General features: G+C 40.1%; 3 protein-coding genes and 1 non-coding gene across 5 annotated transcripts; 1 reads left to right on the top strand and 3 right to left on the bottom strand.

The window, feature by feature from the left end:
• Positions 1–1512: 1512 nt before the first annotated feature.
• NHX3 (Na+/H+ (sodium hydrogen) exchanger 3) lies at positions 1513–13849 on the bottom strand. 2 transcript variants are annotated; one of them, XM_088715729.1, is made up of 14 exons: positions 13433–13849; positions 10026–10144; positions 9833–9930; positions 8587–8646; positions 8391–8437; positions 8103–8297; positions 7735–7781; positions 7580–7646; positions 7121–7221; positions 5251–5352; positions 3915–4056; positions 3697–3759; positions 3500–3583; positions 1513–2752 (listed from the first exon to the last, which is right to left on the bottom strand). In XM_088715729.1, the coding sequence occupies exons 1-14, from the start codon at positions 13601–13603 to the stop codon at positions 2492–2494; spliced, it is 1557 nt and encodes a 518-aa protein (XP_088571855.1). In that variant the 5' UTR covers positions 13604–13849; the 3' UTR covers positions 1513–2491. The 2 variants fall into 2 exon arrangements, with proteins under 2 accessions (XP_088571855.1, XP_088571854.1); XM_088715728.1 differs by lacking the exons at positions 10026–10144; positions 13433–13849 and having other exon boundaries at positions 5251–5355; positions 9833–9925.
• LOC113463527 (U6atac minor spliceosomal RNA) lies at positions 6773–6892 on the top strand. Its single transcript, XR_003387885.1, has one exon. It is a non-coding gene; the product is annotated as a U6atac minor spliceosomal RNA (small nuclear RNA).
• A 3649-nt stretch (positions 13850–17498) lies between the features above and the next one.
• LOC103719066 (uncharacterized) lies at positions 17499–17929 on the bottom strand. The gene has a single exon (XM_008808134.3). The coding sequence runs from the start codon at positions 17916–17918 to the stop codon at positions 17499–17501; it is 420 nt and encodes a 139-aa protein (XP_008806356.3). The 5' UTR covers positions 17919–17929.
• Positions 17930–20963: 3034 nt separating this feature from the next.
• On the bottom strand, positions 20964–22474 carry LOC103719056 (uncharacterized). Its single transcript, XM_008808121.5, has one exon. The coding sequence runs from the start codon at positions 21840–21842 to the stop codon at positions 21426–21428; it is 417 nt and encodes a 138-aa protein (XP_008806343.1). The 5' UTR covers positions 21843–22474; the 3' UTR covers positions 20964–21425.
• Positions 22475–25215: the final 2741 nt, after the last annotated feature.

Raw genomic sequence — 25215 nt, 5'->3', positions numbered from 1 at the left:
GAAAAGGCCGAGAGCAATCTTGCACAGACTAGAATGCGAGCCGACTCCAGAATTCCTCGACCTATCTCCTGAAAATAGTTAGTAGTTCACATTTGAAAATGCCGTGGGCGAGCCGACTCCAGATTTCTTGAGCTGACTCTTACAAGATTTACAGATAGCCAATTTGTAAGAATCCGAACTCGAGTCGACTCCAGATTTTCACGAGGCATCTATTGTTTCAGCCGAGCCGACTCCAAGATGGGCGAGTCGACTCTGATCCCAATGGATACTTTGTCAGGATACGCAGTTTTGTTAGAACGGTTCTTTTCTCCTCTCTAACAGCTAGTTTTCGAAGAGATAAGTTATAAAAAGTGGTTTTAAGTATTAACCACAAGAAGAGAAAAAATCCATTGAGAGCATTTAAGTCTATCAATCACCGAAGGAGAGTTAGAGCCATTCAAAGAGAAAAGAGGAGTTATTGCATCCCAAGCGATTTCTGAGCACTCCTCACATTAAAGGCTTATTGAAGTGATCCTCAACTACAAGCACATTCAAGAGAGGATCCAATAAAGGAGAAGCTAAGTTCTCCATCGATAAAATCTATTTGAGGGCTTCTTTCTTTACATTTTTGTCGATATTGCTATATCTGCTTATTTAGAAGCTTGTAATCTTTAAACCTTATTTCTTTATTATTTGTTACTTGATTCAATCTCGGGGTTAAGGTTTGTTGGTGAGTCAGAAAAAACCAACAGGATTGTTTGTGAGCCCAGAAAAACAAACAGGGAGGTTTTAGTCGGTGAGCCAGGAAAAACTGACCAAGTTCATTGTGATCCTGCGAAAACAACAAGTTGGGTTGTGAGCTTGTAAAACAACCGGGCTATAATCTTGAGATTATAGTGAACTCCCAAGAGAAGCTTGGGGAGTGGACGTAGGAGCAAGGGTTGGCTCCGAACCACTATAAAAACCTTGTGTTTGTGTTGTGATCTATCTTACTTACTTCTTTACTGCTTTCTTATAAATTACTCAATTACATTTGCTTAAAATCAAGAAAACTTTCATTAACCACATTAGATAAAATTTGAAGAACCCAGTTTTAATTAGAACCCAATTTCTTCCCTCTCCCTCTCTTGGGTTGTCTTCTGGGCAACATCTACAGCATGGAAAAACTCTTGCTCGAGGTATCAATAATACATCCCTAAATGCAAATCCTCGCCAAAATTAGTTATTTACCATTACAAGGGAAATGCTGGCCATTATCTACAATAGAATGAGTGTGGCTTGTATAATGTTTGCTAGCACTAATAATAGGAAAGAAAGTAAAATAAGTTATTTGATCACCCCACTGTTTACAGTATACATATTTGTTTTTTTTGAACAAAAATAAAATTTTTAGTTTAACACTTCAATTGGAGTCGCAATGAAATTGTCAAATAATGGTCTCTCATTTCTATTGCATGATAAAATTATAGTAGAGCAGTGGCCAAAATGATAACCACTGTATAAATGCCATTTATTCAGAAAAACACCATTAGAACAGCTGCTGCAATGTTATATTGGCCGTAATTAACAAACCCTGTTCTCATGCAATTTATAAGGACAGGAGTTAGGTTGCAGTGCTTGAAGTATTCATTTCTTACAGCCCTCTACTGGCCTCGGAGTTCTTCTGGTTTCAGGTCTCTGGACTCTATTATCAAAAGATAAAAGAGGATTAAAAGTAAATAAAAGATGTCAAGATAAGCCTGCTGCATCCATTGCCCATGTTGCACCACGTAATAGAAGGCATAGCTCTCCTTGATGTAAGTCAACAATCTAATATGCTCCCCAAGACCTGTTAATATTCTGTGGCTGATGTTCATATCCTGACCATTTCTGAATCACAAAAAAGGGAAAACCAAGCAAACAAATACCCATTCATGTCCAAGATTATGCTGAAGAAGCTCACTGGATAAATCCATGCATAGGATCCTTCCTGTGAACAAATAAATTACTAAACGGTACAAGCAATATGTATCTTCAGCTCATCGTAAAGCACATTTACATGAAAATCATGATGTATGATATAGTGCTTTTCTACTTGATAAATCAACCTCTAAACAAGAGAGACGTCCCATGTTGCTGTTGACTGCAGAACGTGACAGGTTCATAAGGTATCTATTATCTAAATACAAGCATATGTACATAAAGCAAGCATATGTTCAAAGCAAGGTTCACGGTTCCGGTACCGGACTCCGTACCGGTGCCACACTAGTATAGTATCGATACAGTACGGTAGGAGATTTTTTTGGCATATCGAAGGTCGGTACGCTATCTGTACCGGTACCAGTACTGAACCGGTGTAGTACAATATGTCCAGTACAGTCTGGTACGGTATACTACAGCATACCATGGTTCAAAGTGCTGCAACTTTGTACCACTAATTTCGGTCATGATCTAGGCCAAAACATGCCGCATTGCCTTGTATGGTAGTCCAGAACTTGAACTAAGGGATTTACAACTTTATTTAGTCGATAGGTTAAAATGGTCCGCCAAAAACTGGCCTCATGTACTCGTCATCAAACCTCCTCCAGTAGGCATGTATGGTGTGGACTGGCCTTGCAAGCATCAGCGATAAACTGCTCTTGGCTTGGAGAATAGCAGTGGCAGCAGAACCATCAAGTGAGAGCAAGGGGAAGGTGACATCATTATTTGCGGAGTCGTCGTCTGGCTGGTTATTTTCTCGTGCATGATGAGGTAGCAGTATGCTTATGAGTGGTTTTGTTACACAACCAAACACCTGCAAGGCACGCAGCACTTTAACTATATGATCTATGACAAAAACGAATAAAAAAAAAAGAAGATGCCAATAAAACCAAAATCAAGTTGTCTATGGAAAACATGCTGCTATCAGGGAGACCAGCTAAAATTAGCCATTTGTAAACACCGGTTTACCACAGGAGGCTGGTGCTGCCTTCATAAGCTCATGACAGTCAGAACTCGGCAATCACTGAACTTTCAGTTCAGTTCCCTAAACAAACACTGGTTCTCGGTCCACTCCATGACATGAATTTGAGCAGCTAAAAATGATCCTTCAAGGCATCATTCAGGAAGACTTGCATGGCTATTTTGTTTTGCTTAATCAATGCCTTCAGGCTTGATTTCAATCAAAGAAAAAGAATAGATAAATGGGGCCAGCTTGTCTGCTAAAGCCAGGTATGGTGCAAGGAAAAACAGGATTTAGAACAACCGACATGCACCTGACTTCACGCAACAAGCTCTCAAATGTAGGAAAGCAGCTTCGCTATGTTTAAGGATGAATGAAGATGGCGGGAAAACTTGCATGGCAGTCAGGATGGAAACCATCAAGGGGGAAAAAAGGTTTAAGCTGACAGAGGTATTATCCCCTGAAAGAATATAATACGAGGCAGATTTGGTGCGGACAGCAAAACAGTTGGGATAATATTTATCGGTTATTTTTATGATCATTATAGACGTTACATTTCATGTATGGAAAAAAGAGACATTTTTGCTATCTTTAACATACCAGAGTGCTGAAAAGTACGACTACGACGGTGCTGGTGATCATTGTTGCATGAACAGGATCCCATGTAACACCATAAACAGTGAACTGTGGAATGACGGAGTAAATAGATAAATTGTTAGCACAAAAACACATTACTGAAATATGTTTGTATCATGTTTAAAGATATCACATTGTAATGCCTAATCAACGGCAACCACCTGACTAAATGCCAGTGCAACAGAAACAGCTCCCCTCATTAGACCAGCCCACCAGATTATAACCTGCTAACATGCAAAATGTTGCAACAAATGGCATCGTAAGAATGAATAAGGTTAGTTTTACAGCAAAGATGAACAGATATTAGCTAATTCATCATTTCCAGGTGGCCTGGAAACTGATACAACAGATGGAAAATAAAGGCCAGAGGAGATGCAACCTGGTGCTTGAACGTAATTAATGACCCTTCAGAACTTGAGCTCATATGGTTGAATAAAGCATAGAGAGGAAATACAAAAGCAGCACGCCCCAGCATAACGAGAAACAAGATGATGCTATAGATGCCGAAGGATGTCTTCCAGCTGCCAAAATAACATAATTCTTCTGACTGAACAATGCAAAATAATTTACTTCAAGAGCTTTACGTCCGAGGTGGTAAATAGCTTGAATCTTTTGTATACAATTCTGAAGATAAATAGCTAGTTTCACAAGAAACAAGTCAGATATAAAGCAGAATTACATTTGCTGGTAATGAGTGATGTTATAAAAGGTTGTCCAGCAACCGACAAACAAATTTGAAGAGCAAATGGGAGATGCCGGTATTGAAATATAGACCAGTTCAAATTAGTAAACCAATATGATCTTAAGTATAATGCATGAGGCTGACCCAAGTTGTTATCTACTTTCACTAGGAAGCGGCCAGAGTAGTGAAAGCCCATCTGGCTAAACATCAGCTAATCAGTCAGTTGTGATCATGCCGCATGACATGCTTACATTGCAGGTTTAAATATCCTGCATTTATCCTTGGTTGTGCCTCATAACCATTTAAGGAGAAATAATCTATATAAAAGTAGCAAAAGAACAGACTTAGAGCATTTCTCTTAAAAAAAAGATTTTAAACAGATAAAATGAATATTGGGAAAAGGCAGCGATTTCTCAATGTGATTTCTCAATGTACATTCTCAAATATAATTCCTGTGTGCGCTTCCATAACAACAATGTTAGAAAAGATCAGGATCTCTAGTTTGAATGAATTTGTCCACTTTTCTCGTTTAAAAAAGATGTGGAGGTTGCATGTCTATGTCAACTGGGTAGTATAGTTATGCCTCGGTAGTTCAGTTATGCCAGTTTGTTTTTCTTTGCTTCGTTACCTATTCCCATAAATTCCAAACATATTTGAAAAAGAGTACAATGGTTTTAAGAATGAATGGCCATCAATGGATTAATTAATATGATATGGAAGTCCGCAAGGCACTGATAAAATAGAGATATTTGGGAATGCCAAATCATAGTTTAAGCTTCCTCTAAGACATGTTTGACAATTGACTAGTGCAATACAGCTCAGTTTGTTGACAAGTATATCAGCAATATCAAAGCTGTTTGACCAAACACAATGTTCTAATGGAGGAAAAAAGCAAAAAGGAGTCATCTCTAGCAGTTGCATGTTAAGGGCTTAATGGCATGTCTCATTATGGAAGAGAATTCATCTGACAGACAATCTCTCATTAGTGCTATCAAGACATCTGATATAAATTATGTAGCTAACCAGTAACCACCTTGTCTTGGTCGTCTTCCACTTCTCAATGTCGAGGGCATCCATCCCCACATAAAGAAAAATGAATGTTTCTGCCATGAATGATAATGTCGCAAAAATATGCCTGCTAAAAACAATAAGACAAATATTGAAGAGAAAATAATACTTCCAACAAGCACACACTGTACATTACATATTTTGAAGGCATAAGAGGTATTATGAATCTCCTAAAAAGCACAAGCCTTACTTCACATATTACCAAAAGCCCTTGCAAAATCAAAAGTTAAATTAGCTATGAACAATCTTAGACCACAACTAAAGCTGATGAATGTCATATAAATCTAACAACTAATTAACAAATCAACTGAACAGATGCTATTATCATAACATGTATTAAGATCTTAAAGGCATACAATAAGTCATTTTGTATGTTAAATCTCACTAACCACCCTCTTCATAATCTATGATATATTATGCAGAATCTTTTGATATTTTGTGGGTTTGAGTGGAGTTTAGATGCAAAGGCAAAGGCATCGGGCAAGGCTTCACTGCATTTTGCTACCATTCATTACATTATCTGCAGAATTCAAGTTGGCATTTGTTTGCAGGTCATAAATCTTGTAGTGAAGAAGCTAGTTGTTGTATGGGTCCTATGCTTTATTTTTGGTACAAATCTTCCTCCAAAATACCACAGGTATTGAAACTCATTACTCCAATCACCAATAAATATTTGCTGAGGCAATCAAGATATGTTATAGTGGTTCCTCAAAGTGTTTCAAAATTCAGTAATCTGATCTTCATAGTCAAGCTTAATGGTCATTGTTGCGGGGACGGATGCTTTGGCCGGAGCCTCACGCAACAGTTAGCCCACATTAAGCTAGCAGAGAAAGAGGACTGCGTTCCTCCCGAGGTATTGTCCGCTTTGGGCGCTCCGGTCCGCAAGTCCAGCGCAGACGGGGGGAGACTGGTGCCCTCACGGTTTTGTCCCACAAAAGGGCCCTCGAGAGGAAAGGATTTCCACCCCCCATTTAAGGCACAGAACCTTTCCGCTACTAGCCGATGTGGGACTAAATTCAAGGCCCCCTCCCCCTCCACAACATAGCCGCCCAGCGGGAAGGTTCTGTGCCAGTTTAACCCAGCTTTACCAGCCCCCCAGGCAACCTGAGGGGTAGTCAATGGAGAGAGGAGGTGGGCCCTCCTTCTAGCGCCATCTGTTGCGGGGACGGAGGCTTTGGCTGGAGCCTCACGCAATAGTTAGCCCACATTAAGCTAGCAGAGAAAGTGGACTGCGTTCCTCCCGAGGTATTATCCGCTTTGGGCGCTCCGGCCCGCGCGTCCAACGCAGACGGGGGGAGACTGGTGCCCTCACGGTTTTGTCCCACAAAAGGGCCCTCGAGAGGAAAGGATTTCCACCCCCTATTTAAAGCACAGAACCTTTCCGCTACTAGCCGATGTAGGACTAAATTCAAGGCCCCTCCCCCTCCACAACAGTCATTAATTTACAAGATATTGAATCTTCCAGACTAAATTTTTTGAGGACATCTTTTTTCCCCAAGTGGAGAGATGCTTGGCATCTTCCCTGACAGTGACAGAAACAACCTTCAGGCTTCCCGTTATACATATGCAGTTAAGGCTACCGCTTCAGCAGATCTTACCCAATTTGTGGCTATATCCAGTCAAGATATTATAATCGAGCAATTTAAAATTTATTAGCTAGCGAATCAGCAAAATCAGATTAAAATGGTGATACAGTCTAATCAATCAGAAATTACAGAATGAGATGTCTCACACATGTGAAATAACTGAAGAACCTTTATTTGTAATTGAAAATATAAGAATTCCAGTACCAGTACATTCTAAACCATCTCCATGGATAGATCATCAAAAATTACCTAGTTGTGGTTCTTGAGTTATCCCTAACATTATGCTGTGCATAATGTGACATGACAATCCCACACAAAAAAACTGTCAGGATCCCACTCAACTGTAACAACTGCACAAGAAAATGAATATATGAGTTATATATGCCATGCATAGTTCATATTACAATCAGATAATAGGCAAAATCACACACATATCAGCCCAGAAAAGTTTTGAATAGGTGCAATTTAACATAATGGGAAGAGCTTTTTATGCTAAGCTCCACTTGCGTTAAAACTATAATACCGATAAAGAGAGCACAACAGGGGGGTCATCTTCCTACAAGTAAACGGAATTCCTACCATTATTGAAAATCATACAAGTTATGAGCATATCAACCAAAAACAGGAAGCAACTTTTTTTTCTTTTGAGTAGAAGTAAAGCGACAATTTAAAGCAAGCAAAACCAGAGAATATTGTTTCCATCCTCACCTCTGCCAGCATGTAGGACAGATATGCCATCAGGACCATCAAAGCTATTTCACGATCAGTTGAATGCCTGTAAAATAAGAACGTCATCATAGAAGATCGATCAAATAATACAATGCAAGTTTGTCTTTTCCGTTGGGTTATCTTAAATCACTTACCTACCAAAATATGGGGTCTTAAGAGCATAAGCAGTCAAAAGCCCAGTCTGGAAGAAGACAGCAAACAATGAAAATGAACCCAAAAGTGCACAAATAATTCGAGCTCAAGAATTTCAAATTAAATAAAAAAAGAAATAAAGAAAAATCCTTAATCAACATGCTGTTATGCAATAAGGCATGCAAGAAGCCAAAATGCTATGCTGCATGGTTGCAAGTACTGGGGGGAAAATATATGACATGATTTGCACCTGAAAAAGTTCAAGGACTAAAGAATATATTGTCATTTTAAAAAAAAAAAATATTTCAGCATGCTATTAGATATCTAAATTTTAAAAGATCACACATTAAGTGAAAAAAATGAATCTTACAGCAATGCCCAGGATAGTGCTTGTTGAAAATAAGTACAGAAAATCTCCAATAACATGAACTGCTGCCCAGCCTTCTAATTTATAGACAGCCATATTTTGGATTGCATTAAAGAGAACAACAGATGTAGCATCATTTACAACTCCTTCCCCAAAAACCAGGCTATACAGACGAGGGTTCTCATCTTGATGAAGAACCTACACTTAAAATACCAGAAGTTCAGGATATCTCTACAATAGCTAGTCAGCGATTTAGAGAAAAGCTGGAAGATAATGCAAAATCTAACCAACCCGCAATGTACAGACAGTATCTGTTGAAGCAAATATTGTTCCAAGAGCTGGATAAAAATATAAGAGCATAAGATTAAGCTAGCATAATTCCATAAGCTCGATAACAACAAAAGAACATCAATCACATTTAAAGACTAATCTCCTTGATGTAATTGCATGACAAATATATCAAATCAGACAGAGAGAGTAACCAAACCTAGATAATCCCGTGCACTTAGACCATTGAAACCAATCTTTGGAAAAAGCCACCAGCTCCCTAATTCAACAAGCAACACATCAATCAGGAGAGGACTTTACAAAACATACATAATACATATCAGCAAGAAGGGCTTGATCCTAAGGTCAGAAAGACAGAAACAGAATTAGATTACTAAAACACCTTTAAGTCCATGAAAACCAGAAGAAAGAATAGCGCACAGATACATGAACAAGAGTTACCAACCTCACTTATTCAGATGCATGACAAAAACAACCGATAGGTAAGAACAAAAATAACCATTTATATGTAACAGCTTGATATGGTCAAAAGCTTTCTCATATCTGCTTTCTACATTTAACTGGGGATTGTGACTATTTTACATTGTCGTAGATCAACTAACAGGGTTTTGCAAAAAGAATAAAATACACATGCAAATTAGTATGAGTCTATAGACATTTCTTAGGATGCCCTGACATTTGACCTTACTTGATCAAAGGTTCCCAATCCACATCTCCAACCTCCCTTCATTTACCATTTACTGCAAGCAGGAGGCAACTATCACGTATAATAATTTCTCAAACCATGCACAAGGGAGGCCTGTTAAGAGAATAAGAACTTAGACAACGATATGAAACATACTGAGTATACAAAAAGCTAAGATGCAGTCATACATGAATCTCCATATAAGAACGGAGCAAAGAAATCAATCCAATAGATATCAAGCAAAGGGCTATCAATTGGTAGAAGCAAATGTGAACACAAGAAGACAAGGCTATCCTCAACGGGAGAGAAGCATCCTCATTAACACTTAATATTGAGAAAGCCATGCTACCAATAGATTTATAAAGCTTGACTAAATCAATTGCTCAAGGTGTTGTTTTGCAAACCCTCTTGCATAAAATAGGGAAGGAGGCTATCAACCACATGAAGAAACAGCAGCTTAAGTACTTGTTTATCCAGACTTTTTCTTTTTCTTTTTTTTATAGGAAATTCTAGATTACCATTATTATCGCATTTGTGGTCTCATCTATAGTAGTATGTGTCTACATCGGGCATCATAGAGATATTTTCCTAGGCATCCCAATGGTTAATATAAAAAATAAAATACATGTTTATCTGGTACTTGCAAGCATGTCTTGAGAACTCATCTAGCATATCTGTTTTAATAAGTAATAATCCATAATGAGCCTAGTCTTTCAAGCAATCAGTAACAGAATTCAATCATTTGAGATGTGAAAATTACCAGCTGATATGATGGCAAACGATATGAAAACACCAACTAATCCAAAAAACATTATGTTCAGAAAGTTATGAAAGAACTGTTTCTTCTTAACCTGAAATCTGGAGTGAGGAATGTCAGTTTTATGGAGTCAGTAAAACACATAGTATAATTACGTTACCAAATTATGAGCACAATATAAAGTTGATGGTCTTACCCAGCATTGAAAATTATTGGTGGAAGAAGATATATAAAGAATAATTCCTCATCAAATCTTAGAATGTGAGAACTTCTGCCTTTGCTTGAAAACAATATAATAGTTCCAATGCTGCATCCCTATATAGACAAAAGTAACGTACGCCATTTTAAGTAAGAAATATTATTAAAAAAATTCAAATATAAAATTACATCCAACATTTGGATGAAATAAGAAGGATAACTGTGTCTCAAATAAACATGAAGATCAGGTAACGCTTTCACCAAGTCTCCCATCCATGCTGCAATCGCTGGTAAAAATAGCCTAACGCTTGTTTGTCAGTTCTAAAACAGAAAAACATCACGAATGCATCCTCTAACACTGAATTAAAGCCATCTCCTGGCTTCTAGCATTCTCTCATTTTCTCTCTCTAGAATTTCTTAACTGTCTTAAAATTTCAAGGACTGCTGGCGAATTTTCTGCTGACATTAATGTGACTTACCCTCTAGAAAGGGCATCTGTTCAGATACTGAGTAATATCCCCCTTTACCTGCAAAATGCTGGGTTCAGCTTCACCCCTAATAAACCAATCAGCCAATCCACAGCTATTACTGATGAGAATACAGTAGCGTTTCTGCTCCATGTTGCCAAACAACATTGCCCTTGATGAGGAATAGTTCAGATATTGAATACATTGTTGAGATTTATAGTCCAAGCACTAAGGTAGAGCCTCCTGAGAAAATCTGATTCAGACTTACTTGGTGAGCAGCTTGGATCCATTCCCATGATGTCAGGATTTTATTTCAAAATTGCTACTCTGAAAAGGCAACAAGTGAACCCATTTAACAGTTTCAGTTTGGTTCTAAAAACAGAATTAGAAGCAGCTTTGTTTTAGCTCAATTTAAGTTTCATATTAAGGAACCCCATGTTTTGGATCTCTGGGTGTTGACTCTTGGGTTTCCTTCAGCAATATAAACAGACTGCACATCTCTAGACTTCCGAAAGTACTATGTGGTGGGATGGAATGCTACAGACCTTTCTGCCCATATTTATAGCTTTTCTTAGCTATCACTGTTTTTATCAAGATCCGCCGTACCGGTACCGGTCGGCATACCGGTGGCCGGCCGGACCGGTACGGTACGTACCGGCCGGTACCGGTACCGTACCAGCCGGTACGCGGTGGTTTTAAAAACCACAACGCGAGGCGCTGTGGTTCTTAAAAAAAAAAAAATCGTACCGATGCGAACCGGACGGTTCGCACCGGTACGAGGCCGGTATCGAGCGGTATCGGCCGGTACCGACCGGTACGGGCTCCGTACCGACCGGTACAGGCTCCGTACCGGCCGGTTCAGCTAAAAAACCGAAAAATACCGATTTTCTTATGATTCCGGTACCAGTCTAGGACCGGACCAGTACGTACCGGCCCATACCGGCCGGTACGGACCGGTACGACATTCCATGGTTTTTATGATAATTTTACAATGTCATATCTAGTTCTGCAACCAATAGCTTCAACACATGAACAAGGAAGAACTATAGGAATTATAACAATATATATATATCAACAAAGTGACTTCAAGAATCCAACAAGATGGGCACTGTGAGAACTAAATAATAAAAAATCAAAATTGTGCAGGGCTAGTTTCTGAATAGAAATCTTCATTTAGCGAGTTATGAAAGAAAACAACAATACTAGGAATCATAAAGTTTCTCCTCTGTGCCAAGATGAACTTAAGGTCAAAGCCACAAAATCAACAATCTTAACGATTGTAAAAATAAACCAAATGTAGCTTCAGGTCAGGCTACGAGCATTTCACATGCAGCACCAAAAACATGGTTGAGTTTGATGCCATCTCCACACCTTCCATTGTCTTCAATCATATCAAATTTCAGAAGCTTCCAATTCAAGCTTCCCTAACTCACCTACATAGAAAATGAGTTGCTCTCCTCATAATTCCTGATGTAAAGGCTCATGCACTCCACTGAATTTTCTAAATAGCCCTAGATTCTCACTTATTTGATGCTGAAAGCAATAGGTCTTGAAATTACATGGAATATTTTGTGCTATTATCTCTCCCTGTTCCATATGTATGATTTCCCTGGTAGAATTTGAGAAAACGTTATCCAATATCTTTTTCTATGTAGATCCTTAGCAGCCTAACAATTGTAGCATAATTACCCAATTGTAATTCATGGCTCTCTTCATCAGGCCCCTGATTTTTTTATTATTATTATCACTAAGCATCAAAAGCAACTGGGAAAAAACAACAGCTCGTAAAGAAGCATATACTTGTATGGGTCATCATTATTTTGTCACATTTCTTTAACATTCTCTGGCCCACAAAAGTACTTGAGAGGTTAAAAGAAAGAAACTTCCTTGGCTTAGTCATCTAAACACATTCCCCAGCTGAAGTTAGAATTAATGACAAGCAATCGTTCCGAGTTACATGAGCAGGTAAACACAATCGCCAATTGATGACCGCCAATATGAAGTCATACTGAACACTGTCCAATTCACATTAACAATCCTTACATTTTCTCTACTGGAATAGCAATCATCAAGCCCAAAAGAGAACCCCTTTGAACCTTTACTCCCTTTTGCATCAAAACAAGAACTTTTATTCTCTAACTTAAAAACAGAGGCCTTTGTTCTAACTAGAAAAACAAGAAGTGTCCATGACGAGAGATTAGACATTTACCTCTCGCACTTGAACCAAACTCACAAAATCAAGTACAAGTCTAGCAATCATGTCCGACTACCACTTTTCATTTACTGGAAGCCCTTAAAGTTTTAAACATATCATATTCTTCTACAAAACAAAATCATAGATGACAGCAGTTTTGTCAGATCAAGGATAAAGTTGATACAATGCATTCAAGCCTAACTTTTTTTAAGAAAAAAAGAGGGAAAAAAGACACAATATTTTGGAGTATATGATCTCATACAAGGGTTGAAACACTGATACTCGCACCGTATTGGGATCAATAAAGAATGGTACTGATATGTGACCTTCTGCGCTCAGACAAGGAATAGTATTGGGTCCCGGCACAGCAAATGTGACACCAACTACCATGCGTTGAAACAATATGCTAATAAGTGGCGTTGCCCGACACAGATTATGAACTGGCACTTCAACCCTTGATCTCATACGAACCTAAATATCCTATACAAAAATCTTCTTCAATAAAGTAAAACAGCAGTTTCCGGCATTTCAGTGGGTCTAAATGTTTAAAAGAAAACATTCAATCGAACCCATTGTCAGATATCAATGATTCATGAATGAAAAACACTAAGCATCATTTAAGAACAAGTGCTGGCCTCTTTCTTTCCTTATTTCGATCAAAAAAACTCTTTTTTCCACTCTTTCATCTGTTCAATCACACTTAGCATCATATAGTGGGTACTCGGTGTTGGAATCAAGGCTTACGATTAGCATGGCTGTGATGGACTCGTTAACCCATCGATTCTCTCCGAGAAAGTGCCCGACAACGATGCAGAGGCAGAGCACGGCGGCGTACACCGAGATTGAGACGACGCTTTCGTGATCGGTGTCATTGGAGAAGATCATGGCGGCGGAGAGGATATCAAACAATGCCATTTTCGAGATCGAAATCCGACCATATACTTCTTCTATTGATTGGCACCGACCGGGGCTAGGGTTTCTTCTCGAGGGGTCGACTGAAAAGGACGGCCGAGAGTTTTGGCGGGGAGGGGAAGAGGTTTTGGGTTCTAGGCACGACGGCAGCGCCGAAGGTGGGTGCCACGTTTCATTGTTCTTATGAGATGGCTCCTCTCTAAAAAGCCACGTGGCGGAGATTTACGTGAGATGATGGTATTTGCTGATTTGGCGGACTCTGATTGGCTTTTCGAGGCATGCATTAACTACTGAACTGACAGTTTGTTATAGATCCCTTGAGGAATCATGCGTATCTGCTAAATTTTTTTGTGGATCCACTTTGATTGCTAAGATAAGGTTATGAAATTGATATTTAAATATTGGTTGGACTCAGCGGTTGATCAGTCCAACAACCCTGGCAACATGCCTATATTGCTCCGTGTTCTTTTTTTTTTTTTCCGATGTTTATGCATATTGATCTATGATTGCATTGGTCCACTGTTAAGCTGGTGAATCTGATCAAATCAATATTTTTTTCTTACTGCTGAATATAAATATGATAGATAGACTTTCGGTCATGACAGGTAGGAGGGCAATTTAGTCAGATAAGACAGTATAAGAATATGATCTGATACGCATTAGGATTAAAAAACTATCAACCTAGATCGATTCGTTTAGTAAACAAATCAAATATATCTGATTCACTTAATTTGTTTGTCGTAAAAAAGAATTTTTTGAGAGGTTATAGTAAACTCGAAGGGGAGTAAGAAATGGATAGAATGAGAGGAGAAAAGAAAATAAAAGAACAAGTCCCAGCATCCTCGCATACTAAGATCCTAAGCCGTTGACTTTCTAATGTCTAACTTCAAATGGGTCCTAAACCCTAAATTGAATAGATTAAATAGACGAGTTGAATATGTTAATCGAATTTGACCTAATTGTTAAATAGTTTAAACAGGTTAGGAGTCTGAAACCTAGACCAAACTTGTTTAATAGACCGATTAATTTGTTTATGACTTGAACCTATTTATCCAAACTTAAACATGTTTATTGCAAGCCTAGTGCATATTGGCGGGTTGCTTTCTAGATTGCAGCCTCTCAGGACAAATGGTTTTTAAGTAAAAATTCTTATAATGATTTCCCAAAAAGTCTATTATATAATTTATATTGTACTAAATATTGACACATGTTATGCATGCAAATGAACAGCACGATAGTTTTGAGGGAACCTCCAGCTTTCTTTATCAGTAGAAAAACAAAGAACAAGGTGAATATTGTAAACTTCCTGGTTTCTTAAACCATCAAATTTTAACTTAAATTTCTTCTTTTCTAAAAATAAGAAATAGAAAGTGGATAAAGGAAGAAAGTTGGACAGCGATGATGCTTACATTTTTAAATTTAATATTATATACCAAAAACCATCTAATTTACGCTTGCCATGTCCGGTGAACAACCACCACCAAGAAAATTGATATATAGTAAGAGATATATTAATAATAAAATTTGAAAAAATAATTCTTATTTGGATTTTATATGATTATAGCAATTATATAACAAAAATAATGGCTATGTGTTATTTAACTGGTGCATTGCTTGTCTAAGTATTTTTTAAAAATTTTAATTATTTATACGGCTATACAAAAGTATATCTTTATTCGATAAATAGTGATTTGAGAAAACAATGCTTTTATGTTTCATCATCGTTCATTAGTTTTTCTGTTGTCACAATACGTAATGACCATTATGAGAGTCTCTTATTTAATTTTTAACAATTTCGGTTCAGACCTGGACATATAATGAGTATTATAACTATTATAATAATTAATAATAAGTTTATTAATGGTTACATGTCATTGAAATCATGGTTACACCATACCAAGAAAAGCTACCTCAACGTAGAATGAGTGCAACTCGAAGCATTTTTAATTGATAAACTTTTTGTTTCAAGTGGCCTCTGGAGATGGATATTCATAAGAAACTAGAGCATGCAGTGCCGGTCTTAGCAGTGCCACAGTGTCACCAACAACTCCACCGAGTTGAAAGTTAATAAACAATCTGTGGCAATCGTACGTGCATGGGATGTTCTGCTTACTACGTACTCTCATGATTTTTATGAATATTCATTGGAAAAACACTATATAAAACTTCTATTTTTATGGAAAACAAACTGCATCATATATGATGAATCTTATGTTGCATGGAAGATCATCCAAGTATTTCCTTAATTCTTTAAGAAAAAGGTAAAAAATGCAGTACTTCTTTTCTATCCTTTTTATTAGCATAGTATCACCATTTCTTTGAGTACATTTTAGCATAGTATTAGTTGGAGCTCAGAATTCATGTTGCATTAGTTGTCTCAGAAAATAGTTCACCTAATAGAACTCTTACAAAGGGGGAAATGAACAATAACAACGAGGACTACCGCTCGCCTGCTGTGCCTGCACCGATGAAGATTCTTCTCTTGGATGTTAAGAAGTCCTCTTTAGAGATTTAGTAGCTTAGAAACTTATCGTTTCACTTTCACCTCACTTGACTGGAGAAGAAAGTCTCTTAAGCCTCCTTTTTATTTGATATCGAGATGGTAATGTTTCGACTTTAAGAGAGAGAGAGGTTTGCAAGGTAGCTGGAGTGTCTAGCCATTTACCAATTGAGCAGATGATTTTGCCTTGCTGGAGTATTATCAATTTCTGATCTTTTATCAATTTGTGATCCTAATTTTCATGACATTTTTGCTATCTTAAAGCACTTAATATTGCACCATTTATTACTGCATTTTTATGTTTGCTTGCTGAATGTCTACTTCCTTGTTCTATGTGGGTAAAATTTCTCTTCAAGTGGAACCATATCCCACTTCTTAATGCTATATATATTTTTTGGGTGTACAGATGATTAGAGGCATCCTGCACGGTTACTTGTTGATAGTGTCATCAATATTTACCGTGAACCTTCATATAATGGGAGATAATGTTGCTCTATCAGGCTCGCAAAAATCTGTTTCTTTACCTGCCGGGATGGACTTTGTCTGTGCTAGCCTAAAGGCTTGAGAAACAGCTAAGACAGCTAAATCATTAAAGATGCATTTGGTTCGCAATCGCAAAAGAAATCGAAATAGATTGGAATGGAAATCAGAGCAGCTATATTCCCCGATGTGTTTAGTTAGTATCTGAAATCATAATCGGAATCAAATTTAAATACTAGGGGAGAAATGAGCTTAAATTTTGGGGGATCGGAGAATTTCCATTTTTCTATGGAATCTGAATAGAGGTAGAACTTTTTTCGACCAAATGATCGGAATATAAGTCACTCATTTTCATTCCCGGTTTTAGAGCCTAAGTCCTCCTAACCAAACATTACCCTAAGGGTATCCCTTGACTGGAATGACTACTTGAAAGCTCTATAAACTCAAAATTTATTCTCACAAATTTTCATTTGAAGTCCTTGATCCTTGTTCAGTGGAATCTTGAAATTGGACTGTTAGGAAAATTATGTTTGGATTTCAGTTCTGTAAGAAACAGAGGCGATCATGTTATTTCATAAAACTCCTTACTTTTTTCTTGATAAAAAGGAGCAAAGTTCCACGTACGCTTTATTGGTCTTAGAAGTTGTTCTCTTTCTCAGAAAGAAGCTTTGCGAAAACCAACAAAATAATGCTTCACCTTATTGGATTCAATACTTTTTATTTTAAGGTAACGACTCAAAACTTAATAAATTCACCTGATATGATCTCAAAGCTTGGAATGTTGGACAAACATATTGGCATGTATTAGATCAAGCTTTGATGCCATGGAGAGAGAAAGAAAGAAGAAAGAAAAAAGAGCTAAACAAAGAACATGTTCATCAAGAAAGGGAGCTGAAAAATTCTCCAGCAGTTATCAGCTCAAACGGTGAGTTTCTGAGCCAACTCTCTCTCTACAGCCCTCTTGAGGAAGCTTCCCTCCTCCACCACCATCTGAACTGGCAAGAATCCGAGCCCATTTGCCACAGCAAGCGTCAACTCCCTCATCTCGACCCGAAACTCCTCCAAGTCCACCGTTCCATTGCCATCATGATCGAACCGAGCAAACAAGCCACGGTAGACCTGAAGTAGCTCGTCAGGGTTCAATCCCACTTCATCCACGCCGAAGTCGGTCTCGAGCACTCTAAGGCTCGTCAGTTCCCTCACCATCTCCGCGTACGAGAGCAGGCCATCATGGTCGGTATCGAGGCTGACGAACCGGTCCTCGACCGACAAATTGAAGGCCACTTCATCCTCGACAAAGTTGCGGATCGTAGCTCCGTCCAGCACTTCTACGCTCATCTTTGGATCATTGAAGAACTACGGAGAGGGAACTCTGTTTTGAGGAAAAGAAGGTGGTTGGTCTTCTAATTTATAAGGTAAATTTTGGAGCGCTCCAGAGTGACCAGCCACGAACAGAGGCCATTTAGTCCACAGTCCTATTATCCTTTCTGAACACACATTTGGTCTGGAAGGCCACACCTCCACTAGGATTTCACGAAGCAAAAGATAGCATCCTTCCATGATGCTGGTGTCATCCTAAATCCAGCTAATCACCATAGCCAAATCATCTTCGAGCATGACTTCGCTAGGAGCATTGGTAAGTCATTGTTACTGTAACCCTTTTATCGCCTTTGGTTTTACTCCTCAACTTTCGGGGTGCGATTTATTTTGCCGCTTGACCCTGGGTGGTGGGGCGGCTGGCCGTAGTTCCTCTATCATAGCCAGTTTGACGTGTTGACTGGGTCAATCCTGGGACAAAAGGATTGCGGAAGGTCAAGCTGGTCGAAATCCATCTGTGAATCCCATAGAACGCTTGCAGGCAACGCAAGCGAGACTTGCAAAGTTCTCTCTCTGTGCCGCTACCATTCGGGTTTCGGATTAATGCTTTGGAATATTTTATTTTTCTAGGAACAATGCCAAGGAGATGCCAAAATATATTCCAAGTCAAGAAGGATATGGAGAGCATCATGTCAGCCAGTGGGTATAGAAGGTTGTAGAGAGAATTAAGTTCTTTTTTTTTTTTTACCCCAAAAGAAAAAGTATCTAGAGAGCATGGACATGGTGTGGGTATGCCCACCAGCCATGTAAAGCTTAATGCTTTATTCTTTCAAACCTGCATGATGGGTTGAATTTTTTAATAAAAAAGAATTATTTTTTGGATTTTTTATAAAATAATGTGGACAGAATTACCACCATTTCAAATCTCTTTGAGAAATAATGCAAGAAGTAGTATTTGGTTCAAGCACTTGGAAACATCTTCCACTGTTTGTACATTGACAAAATTAAGGTTCAATTTGCTATCATAGAATGGATAGTTAACTAGAATATAATATCAAAATAATGTTTTTGAGTTGCCACGGCTTCAGAGGTCCTACTCTAGAGTGATAATCGATACGTACTTAGGAAGGAGGAGCTAATGTCATAATAGCATCCGTGGAACAATCCTAGGAAGAACTTGCATTCTAAATTTAATAGAAGACAAATTTCAAGAAAAAAAATAAAATAACTCAATCCCTATAGCAACTTTTTTTTTTTGGTGAAAACTATAGGAGAGGAGGGGGAGGGACCAGCCCACCCGCATAGCAGCCCCCACTGGGCCCCCTTCCATCAAGAAATGTTCGATACAGGTCGCAGGTTTCGCGTGCCTTCTCCGACCCGTGGACTCACTACCTCACGTGTGGGTACGTCACCCTAGCGTCACCTTAGTACAAGTGGAAGGAAAATATAACCGCCAGCAAGCTATCCGGGCATGGAGCATTCGGTCCTCTAATTTAATCGACGCCCGCGCGTTTCGAATCCAGGCAACTTGGGCAGAATTATTGCCCCCTTACCACTAGGCTATCAACTCTAGTGACTCTATCCTAAAGAAAAAAAGAGAGAGAAAAACAACAACGCCCTATGCCTCATACTTCGCTGCCACCCTCTCCATAGCCATCTCGAGGAAGCTCCCCTGCTCCACCACCATATGAACTGGTGAGAACCCGAGCCCATTTGCCACCATGAGCATCATCGATCTCCCTCATCTTAGTCTGAAACTCCTCCTGGTCCACTATTCCATTGCTGATATGATCAAACCGTATGAAGGGATTCGGAATATATCAGCAGGTGATCCTTAACTACAGCTTATATACTAAGAGTACTTTGAATATGTGTGGTGGATAGTCCTTAATTATAGGCAATATACTAAGAATGCTTTGAGATCTATGCAGGAAGATGAATGAAAATGTTCGAAGTACTTTGGGATTTGTGCAGTGATTGATTCTTAACTATGGAACATATACTAAAGATGCTTTGAGATTTATGCGGGCAGATGAATGAAGGTGTTCAGAGTGCTGTAGATGATTATTATCTAGGGGTTCTCTGAGAGTTGTGCCGGGACTTCACCTCACAAACAACTAATATAAAGGGTTTTTTGGTCAAAATATAAATTTATGCTATCATGTGATAATCTGGTGACATCATTCTTTTAATGGAAATGAACGGCAGAACCGATTTTGATCAATTTAGAAACTTGAAGGGTCGGTTTAAAATATTTAAAATTGAGGGGGTGCCTTTGAAAAATGTCCAAAGTAGAGAGAGTGTCCTTATAAGTTCTTCAAGTATTTTTTAAGAAAAGAATGAAAATATATCTGAAAATCAATAATATTGGATTGATAAGAACTTAGTAAAAGAAAAGGAAGATAATGTGATATGTTAAGGGCACCCCAATTGGTGGGATGAGCTATGTATGTTATATAGGAGCTTTACAAGAGTCTGGTTACGCAATTATAGGCACTATTGTACAATATCATAAGGAAATATATGCTATGATTGTTCAATATATAAGTTTTTCTTAAATGGCACAACTATAATTGTCAAAATTGGGATAGATCACCGGTCCAACCATTGGATCATCTGGTCAAGAGTGTAATTAAATTAACAGCTAAATTAAATTAAAGTAGTTATAGACATATTCGGGACAATAAATTTGCTACCATAATAATTATAAAACTCGTGAATGTGTCTCGACAATTTAGATGCGAATGGTACTTACAACAAGTCCAAGGCTAGTTGGGTGACCTAAATTCTATCGAAGATAATAGGCTTTTCGCAAAATCAAATAAAAATTTAACTTTTTAAGATCTAAAATAATTTAAGATCTGATAATATGATCGGGACCAGCTAACTATAGGGACAAACGAATCCCACTCCATCAAAGGAGTGATCACGGCTTTTTCTTCACCAATTTCATTTTTGACCACAATCTTTAGCAAATAGTCACAAGGAGCATATCCCATCTAATATTGAAGAATTGGGACCGAAATTTTTTCCCCTTCCTGGATACGCGCTGGGTGCGCAATTAATTGGTACAGAAAGCAATATTTTCATAATGAAAAAGGTGGCGGAAATTTTGGCGTAGACTGTGCTCCAGTTTTTGTGCCGGGAGCCATGGTGTGCTAAAACCTCTCAACTCCTCTCTTTGTAATCTTTTGTATGAATAAATTTGTGGGATGGGTTTCTTGACCCCTCCATCCTTCTCTATTTTTTCTCCTCAACGAACACGAACTCATTAGCAATCAGTTCTTACTCAGTACAAAAATCACTCTATAACACTTAGATATCTAAATCTCAAATCTTCTTAATTTTTATGGCTGAACACTTGACATCTTCCCTCATTTATTTGCTCAGACTGGTATTTTTGAAAACAAATTCAGTAGCAGTTCCATACAACAATCCTAGCAAGAAATCGCAAATTAAATTTAATAGAGGGCAAAGTTTCAAAAATGAAATAAAACACAATAAAATAACTCAGTTACTAAGACGCCTCTATGCCTCATACTTGGCTGCCTCCCTCTCCACAGCCATCTTAAGGAAGCTCCCCTCCTCCACAACCATCTGGACCGGCAAGAACCCAAGCCCATTCGCCACCGCGAGCATCATCTCCCTCATCTCAGCCCGGAACTCCTCCAGGTCTACTGCTCCATTGCCGTCATGATCAAACCGAGCGAAGAGACCGTGATAGAGTTGAACAAGCTCGTCGCGGCTCAACTTCACCTCATCCACGCCGAAGTGGGTCTCGAGCACTCTAAGGCTCATCAACTCCCTCGCCATCTCTGCGTACGAGAGCCGGCCATCACGGTCGGTGTCGAGGCTTGCAAACCGATCCTCCACGGAGCCGTTGAAGGCTCCCTCATCCTCCAGGAAGTCACGAATGGTGGCTCCATCCAATATCTCTACGCTCATCTTGGCTTCTCTCTATATATCTACACTCCCAAGTAGAAGACGAATTAAAAGGTAGTAGAATGTGGAATATCTACGTTTAATTTGACGAAGGAATGGTATCTGGTTGGCTATATATAACTGGTGGGAGACCTTGGGCTTGCTTCTAGCCCTGTGGGCAGCGGCGCGGGCTGTTTTGTGCCATTTGTTTCATGGGAGCCAGGGCTTTTGATGCGCCGAAGGGAAGGGCCAACGAAGGCCGGAAGAGTACGTCGAGTTGTCGTTTTTAAGGGCGAAAGGTGGCATGCCTTCCCGGAAAAAGAGCAGGAAGTTGGGACGAGGTTGACGGTCAAACAGGCAAACTCCATCGCTGGTTTCATTAAGGAATTCCGGTGGTTTGGTTGGGCTCGCATAATACCACCGTCTTTGTCGCTGATTGATGAATTATTCCATGTTGATGTTTAAACAACAGCTCTGATGATGGTTTTGGCTGCCCATTGTTAAGGTATATACTAAGGATAATATTGTTATGTGCCTTCAGCATGCCTTTGGAAAACATCTCAGAATGATGATGGTTTTGGCGACCGGCTGTTAAGGTATATACTGAGAACAATATTGGCATATGCCTTCAGCATGCATTTAGAAAACATCTCAGCCGTTGATGTCAGCAATTCTGACTATCGCATGGAAGTTTTATGCAGTCAAAAGATTATATTGGCCCAAGTAATAAATACATGCAGCAAACACACAAAAATTAATAAGAAAATTATGGAAACGCATTCTAAAGTTTGGATTATTTTTACTTGGTGTCTTTCAAGTTTAAAAAGTTTCAACCTAGTCCCTAAAGTTGAACTCAAAACTCACCAGCAAAGAGTACCTCCTCTCTTGAGGCTATCAGACGGACCTTAGAGCATTTCTTCAGATCGAGATGGACCGATCTGGGGGGCGGCAATGGTGTATTAGGAGAGCTGGCTTCACTTAGTCAGCCCAATATCAGAGTTGGAGGTTCGGGATGCTATGTAGTGCCCGGGTGAGGATAAAGCCCCAGGTCCAAACGGATTTCCTCCAGTCTTTTTCAGAAGATACTGGCAGATTATTAGGCAGAAGGTAACGGCGGCTACTCGGCAGTTCTTCTTGTCCTCGACGATGCCTGAGGAGTGGAAAAGGACTTTCATCACCCTGATACTGAAGAGGCAGGATCCGGTAGAGCCGATCCACTTTCGGCCGCTCAGCTTATGCACGACCCTATATAAGACTGTGGCAAAGATCCTGATCCTGAGGATGAGAGCGATTCTTCCCAAATTGATATGCCCTAAGCAGGGGGCCTTTTTGGGTGGCCGATCTATCTCTGACAATGTGCTTGTTGCACATGAGTTTATGAGTGATCTCCAGAGAGCGCCGAAGGGTCGGAGCTTGATGGCAGTCAAGCTTGACATGGAGAAAGCCTATGACAGAATGAGGTGGGAGTTCTCTGGTGAGCTTTGGACTTCACCCTATTTGGGTCAGGTGGATTCAACGGTGCATCCAGTCCCCGTCCTTTGCCATTTTGGTGAATGGGTCCACCTCACAGTTCTTTGCGTCCACAATCGAGCTAAGGCAGGGTTGCCCCTTGTCACCACTGTTGTTCATCATGTGTGCTGATTTTTTGTCCAGAGCGCTCCGAAAGGCCATAATGCTGCAGGAGGTGGAGGCCTATAGACCAGTGCCGGAGGCTCCTCAGATTTCGCATCTGCCTTTTGCTAATAACTACTTACTGTTGGCATGTGCGACCAAACGATCGGCTCAGGATATTTGGAGGGTTCTGGAGGAGTATTATGTGGTCTCTGGTAAGCAGGTCAACCTATCAAAGTCAACAATCTGCTTCAGCTCGAAAGCTCTCCCAGGGGTGAAGATGGCGATCACAGGCATCCTAGGGATAGGGAAGCAAGAGGGTACTCTGAGCTACTTAGGGGTCCCGATTACTGGCAGACGTCTACGTAGGGCAGAGTGCACTATGATGAAGCAGGGCATTAGACACAGACTGGAGGGATGGCAGACCCGCGCTCTTTTTATGATGGAGAGAGTCATCCTGGTATGTTCAGTCCTGAGCTCAATCTCTGTTTGCTTGCTATCTCATACCATGGTGCCAATGGCAATGTTGCGGTGTATGGAGAGACAGTTCAGGAGCTTCTTGTAGGGGCGATAGGGGAGCTTAGTGGTGTTCATCTACTGGCCTGGGAGATGATCTGCTAGCCAACTAGGAGCCGAGGTCTGAGGATCCACTCCCTCATTGAGCGGCGGAAGGTTCTTGCGACCAGAGTAGCAGCCAGATTCCTTTTGGAGCCGAGCAGCCTTTGGGGTGCCCAGATGCGGGCTAAGTATGGGAATCCAGTTGACATCATGATCTTCCGTACTAGTCGCCGCAACTCCTTTGTCTAGAGGAAGATCTATGTTCGTGCCCCTATGGTCCTACTAAAGATCAGATGGAAGATTGGGGATGGCAGAGGTATTGACATCTTGGAGGACAACTGGTTCTCTATGGTTCCCCTCTGCGGTTGGCCTACCGTGATTGATGTTGGTTGTCTGAAGGAGTGTAGAGTTCATTATTTGTTCACCCTAGAGGGATAGGCATGGGACGAGGATCTTGTTCGACAAGCCTTCGAGGAGATCCTATCTATACCGAGTCCTATTATGGGGGAGGCAGATAGGAGGGTGTGAAGCACGACCAGAAGGCCAGAGATGAGGGCCCGGGACTTAGCCCAGGTGGTTGGGAGGGTACCGCCCAGATAGATTGAGGGGAGCTGAATCTGGAGGCTGCGCATCCACCCACGAGTTGCTTTATTCATCCAGAAGGTAGCTTGAGAGTGCTTACCCACTAAAGGCATGCTGGCTCGGCGAGGGATGCCTGTCCCCTCCGAGTGTCTGGTGTGCCCAGAGGTGGAGGAGTCCATCTTCATCTTTGGATGCTCGAGGGCTGCCCAGATCTAGGGGTGCGCTTGGGGCCCTCACGATCCATGGTTGGGGTGGTTGTCGACTAAGGACTTCCTGCTCTTCCTGGAGACTTCAGTGTGGAGCTCGGGCCTGGAAGGACTGGGGATCCGAGCTGCCTATCTAGTCTACCATTACTGACAAGACAGGAATGCCAAGGTTGGTTGCGGACAAGGCCCTTCTTCATGTGGAGGAGATCTTCCGCATCACCATAGCGTCACCCTTTAGGATGGCCGGGGAAATCTGGGGTTTCCTTTTCGCTCCTGTAGCATCCAGGATCGTACAGGTCTCCTAGGAGCCCCCACCTCCTGGTTTTCTCGAAAGAAATTTTGACGGCAGTGTCAGTGAGGGAAGGTGCACTGGAGGCATCAGCTTCATCATCAAGGACCATGAGGCTAGACAGATTGCAGTGGGAGGCTGACAGATCTTC

The sequence above is a fragment of the Phoenix dactylifera genome, chromosome 2 (genome assembly GCF_051530095.1).
Source record: "Phoenix dactylifera cultivar Ajwa chromosome 2, Ajwa_hap1_PhDact_Kaust_v1.1, whole genome shotgun sequence".
Taxonomy (NCBI): domain Eukaryota; kingdom Viridiplantae; phylum Streptophyta; class Magnoliopsida; order Arecales; family Arecaceae; genus Phoenix; species Phoenix dactylifera.
Note: the sequence above shows the minus strand (reverse complement) of the source record. Positions and strands in the feature narration are given on the sequence as shown.

Bases quoted from the DNA above. Each gene is read 5' to 3' on its own strand.
- NHX3 (XM_088715729.1), bottom strand. From the start codon at position 13,603: ATGGCATTGTTTGATATCCTCTCCGCCGCCATGATCTTCTCCAATGAC. The intron at 8,298-8,390 runs GTTGGTTAGATT...TTTTAAGTGTAG, and splicing joins ATACTGTCTGTACATTGCGG to GTTCTTCATCAAGATGAGAA. The intron at 5,353-7,120 runs GTAATTTTTGAT...TGTTTTTAGCAG, and splicing joins AACTCAAGAACCACAACTAG to GCATATTTTTGCGACATTAT.
- LOC103719066 (XM_008808134.3), bottom strand. From the start codon at position 17,918: ATGAGCGTAGAAGTGCTGGACGGAGCTACGATCCGCAACTTTGTCGAG.
- LOC103719056 (XM_008808121.5), bottom strand. From the start codon at position 21,842: ATGAGCGTAGAGATATTGGATGGAGCCACCATTCGTGACTTCCTGGAG.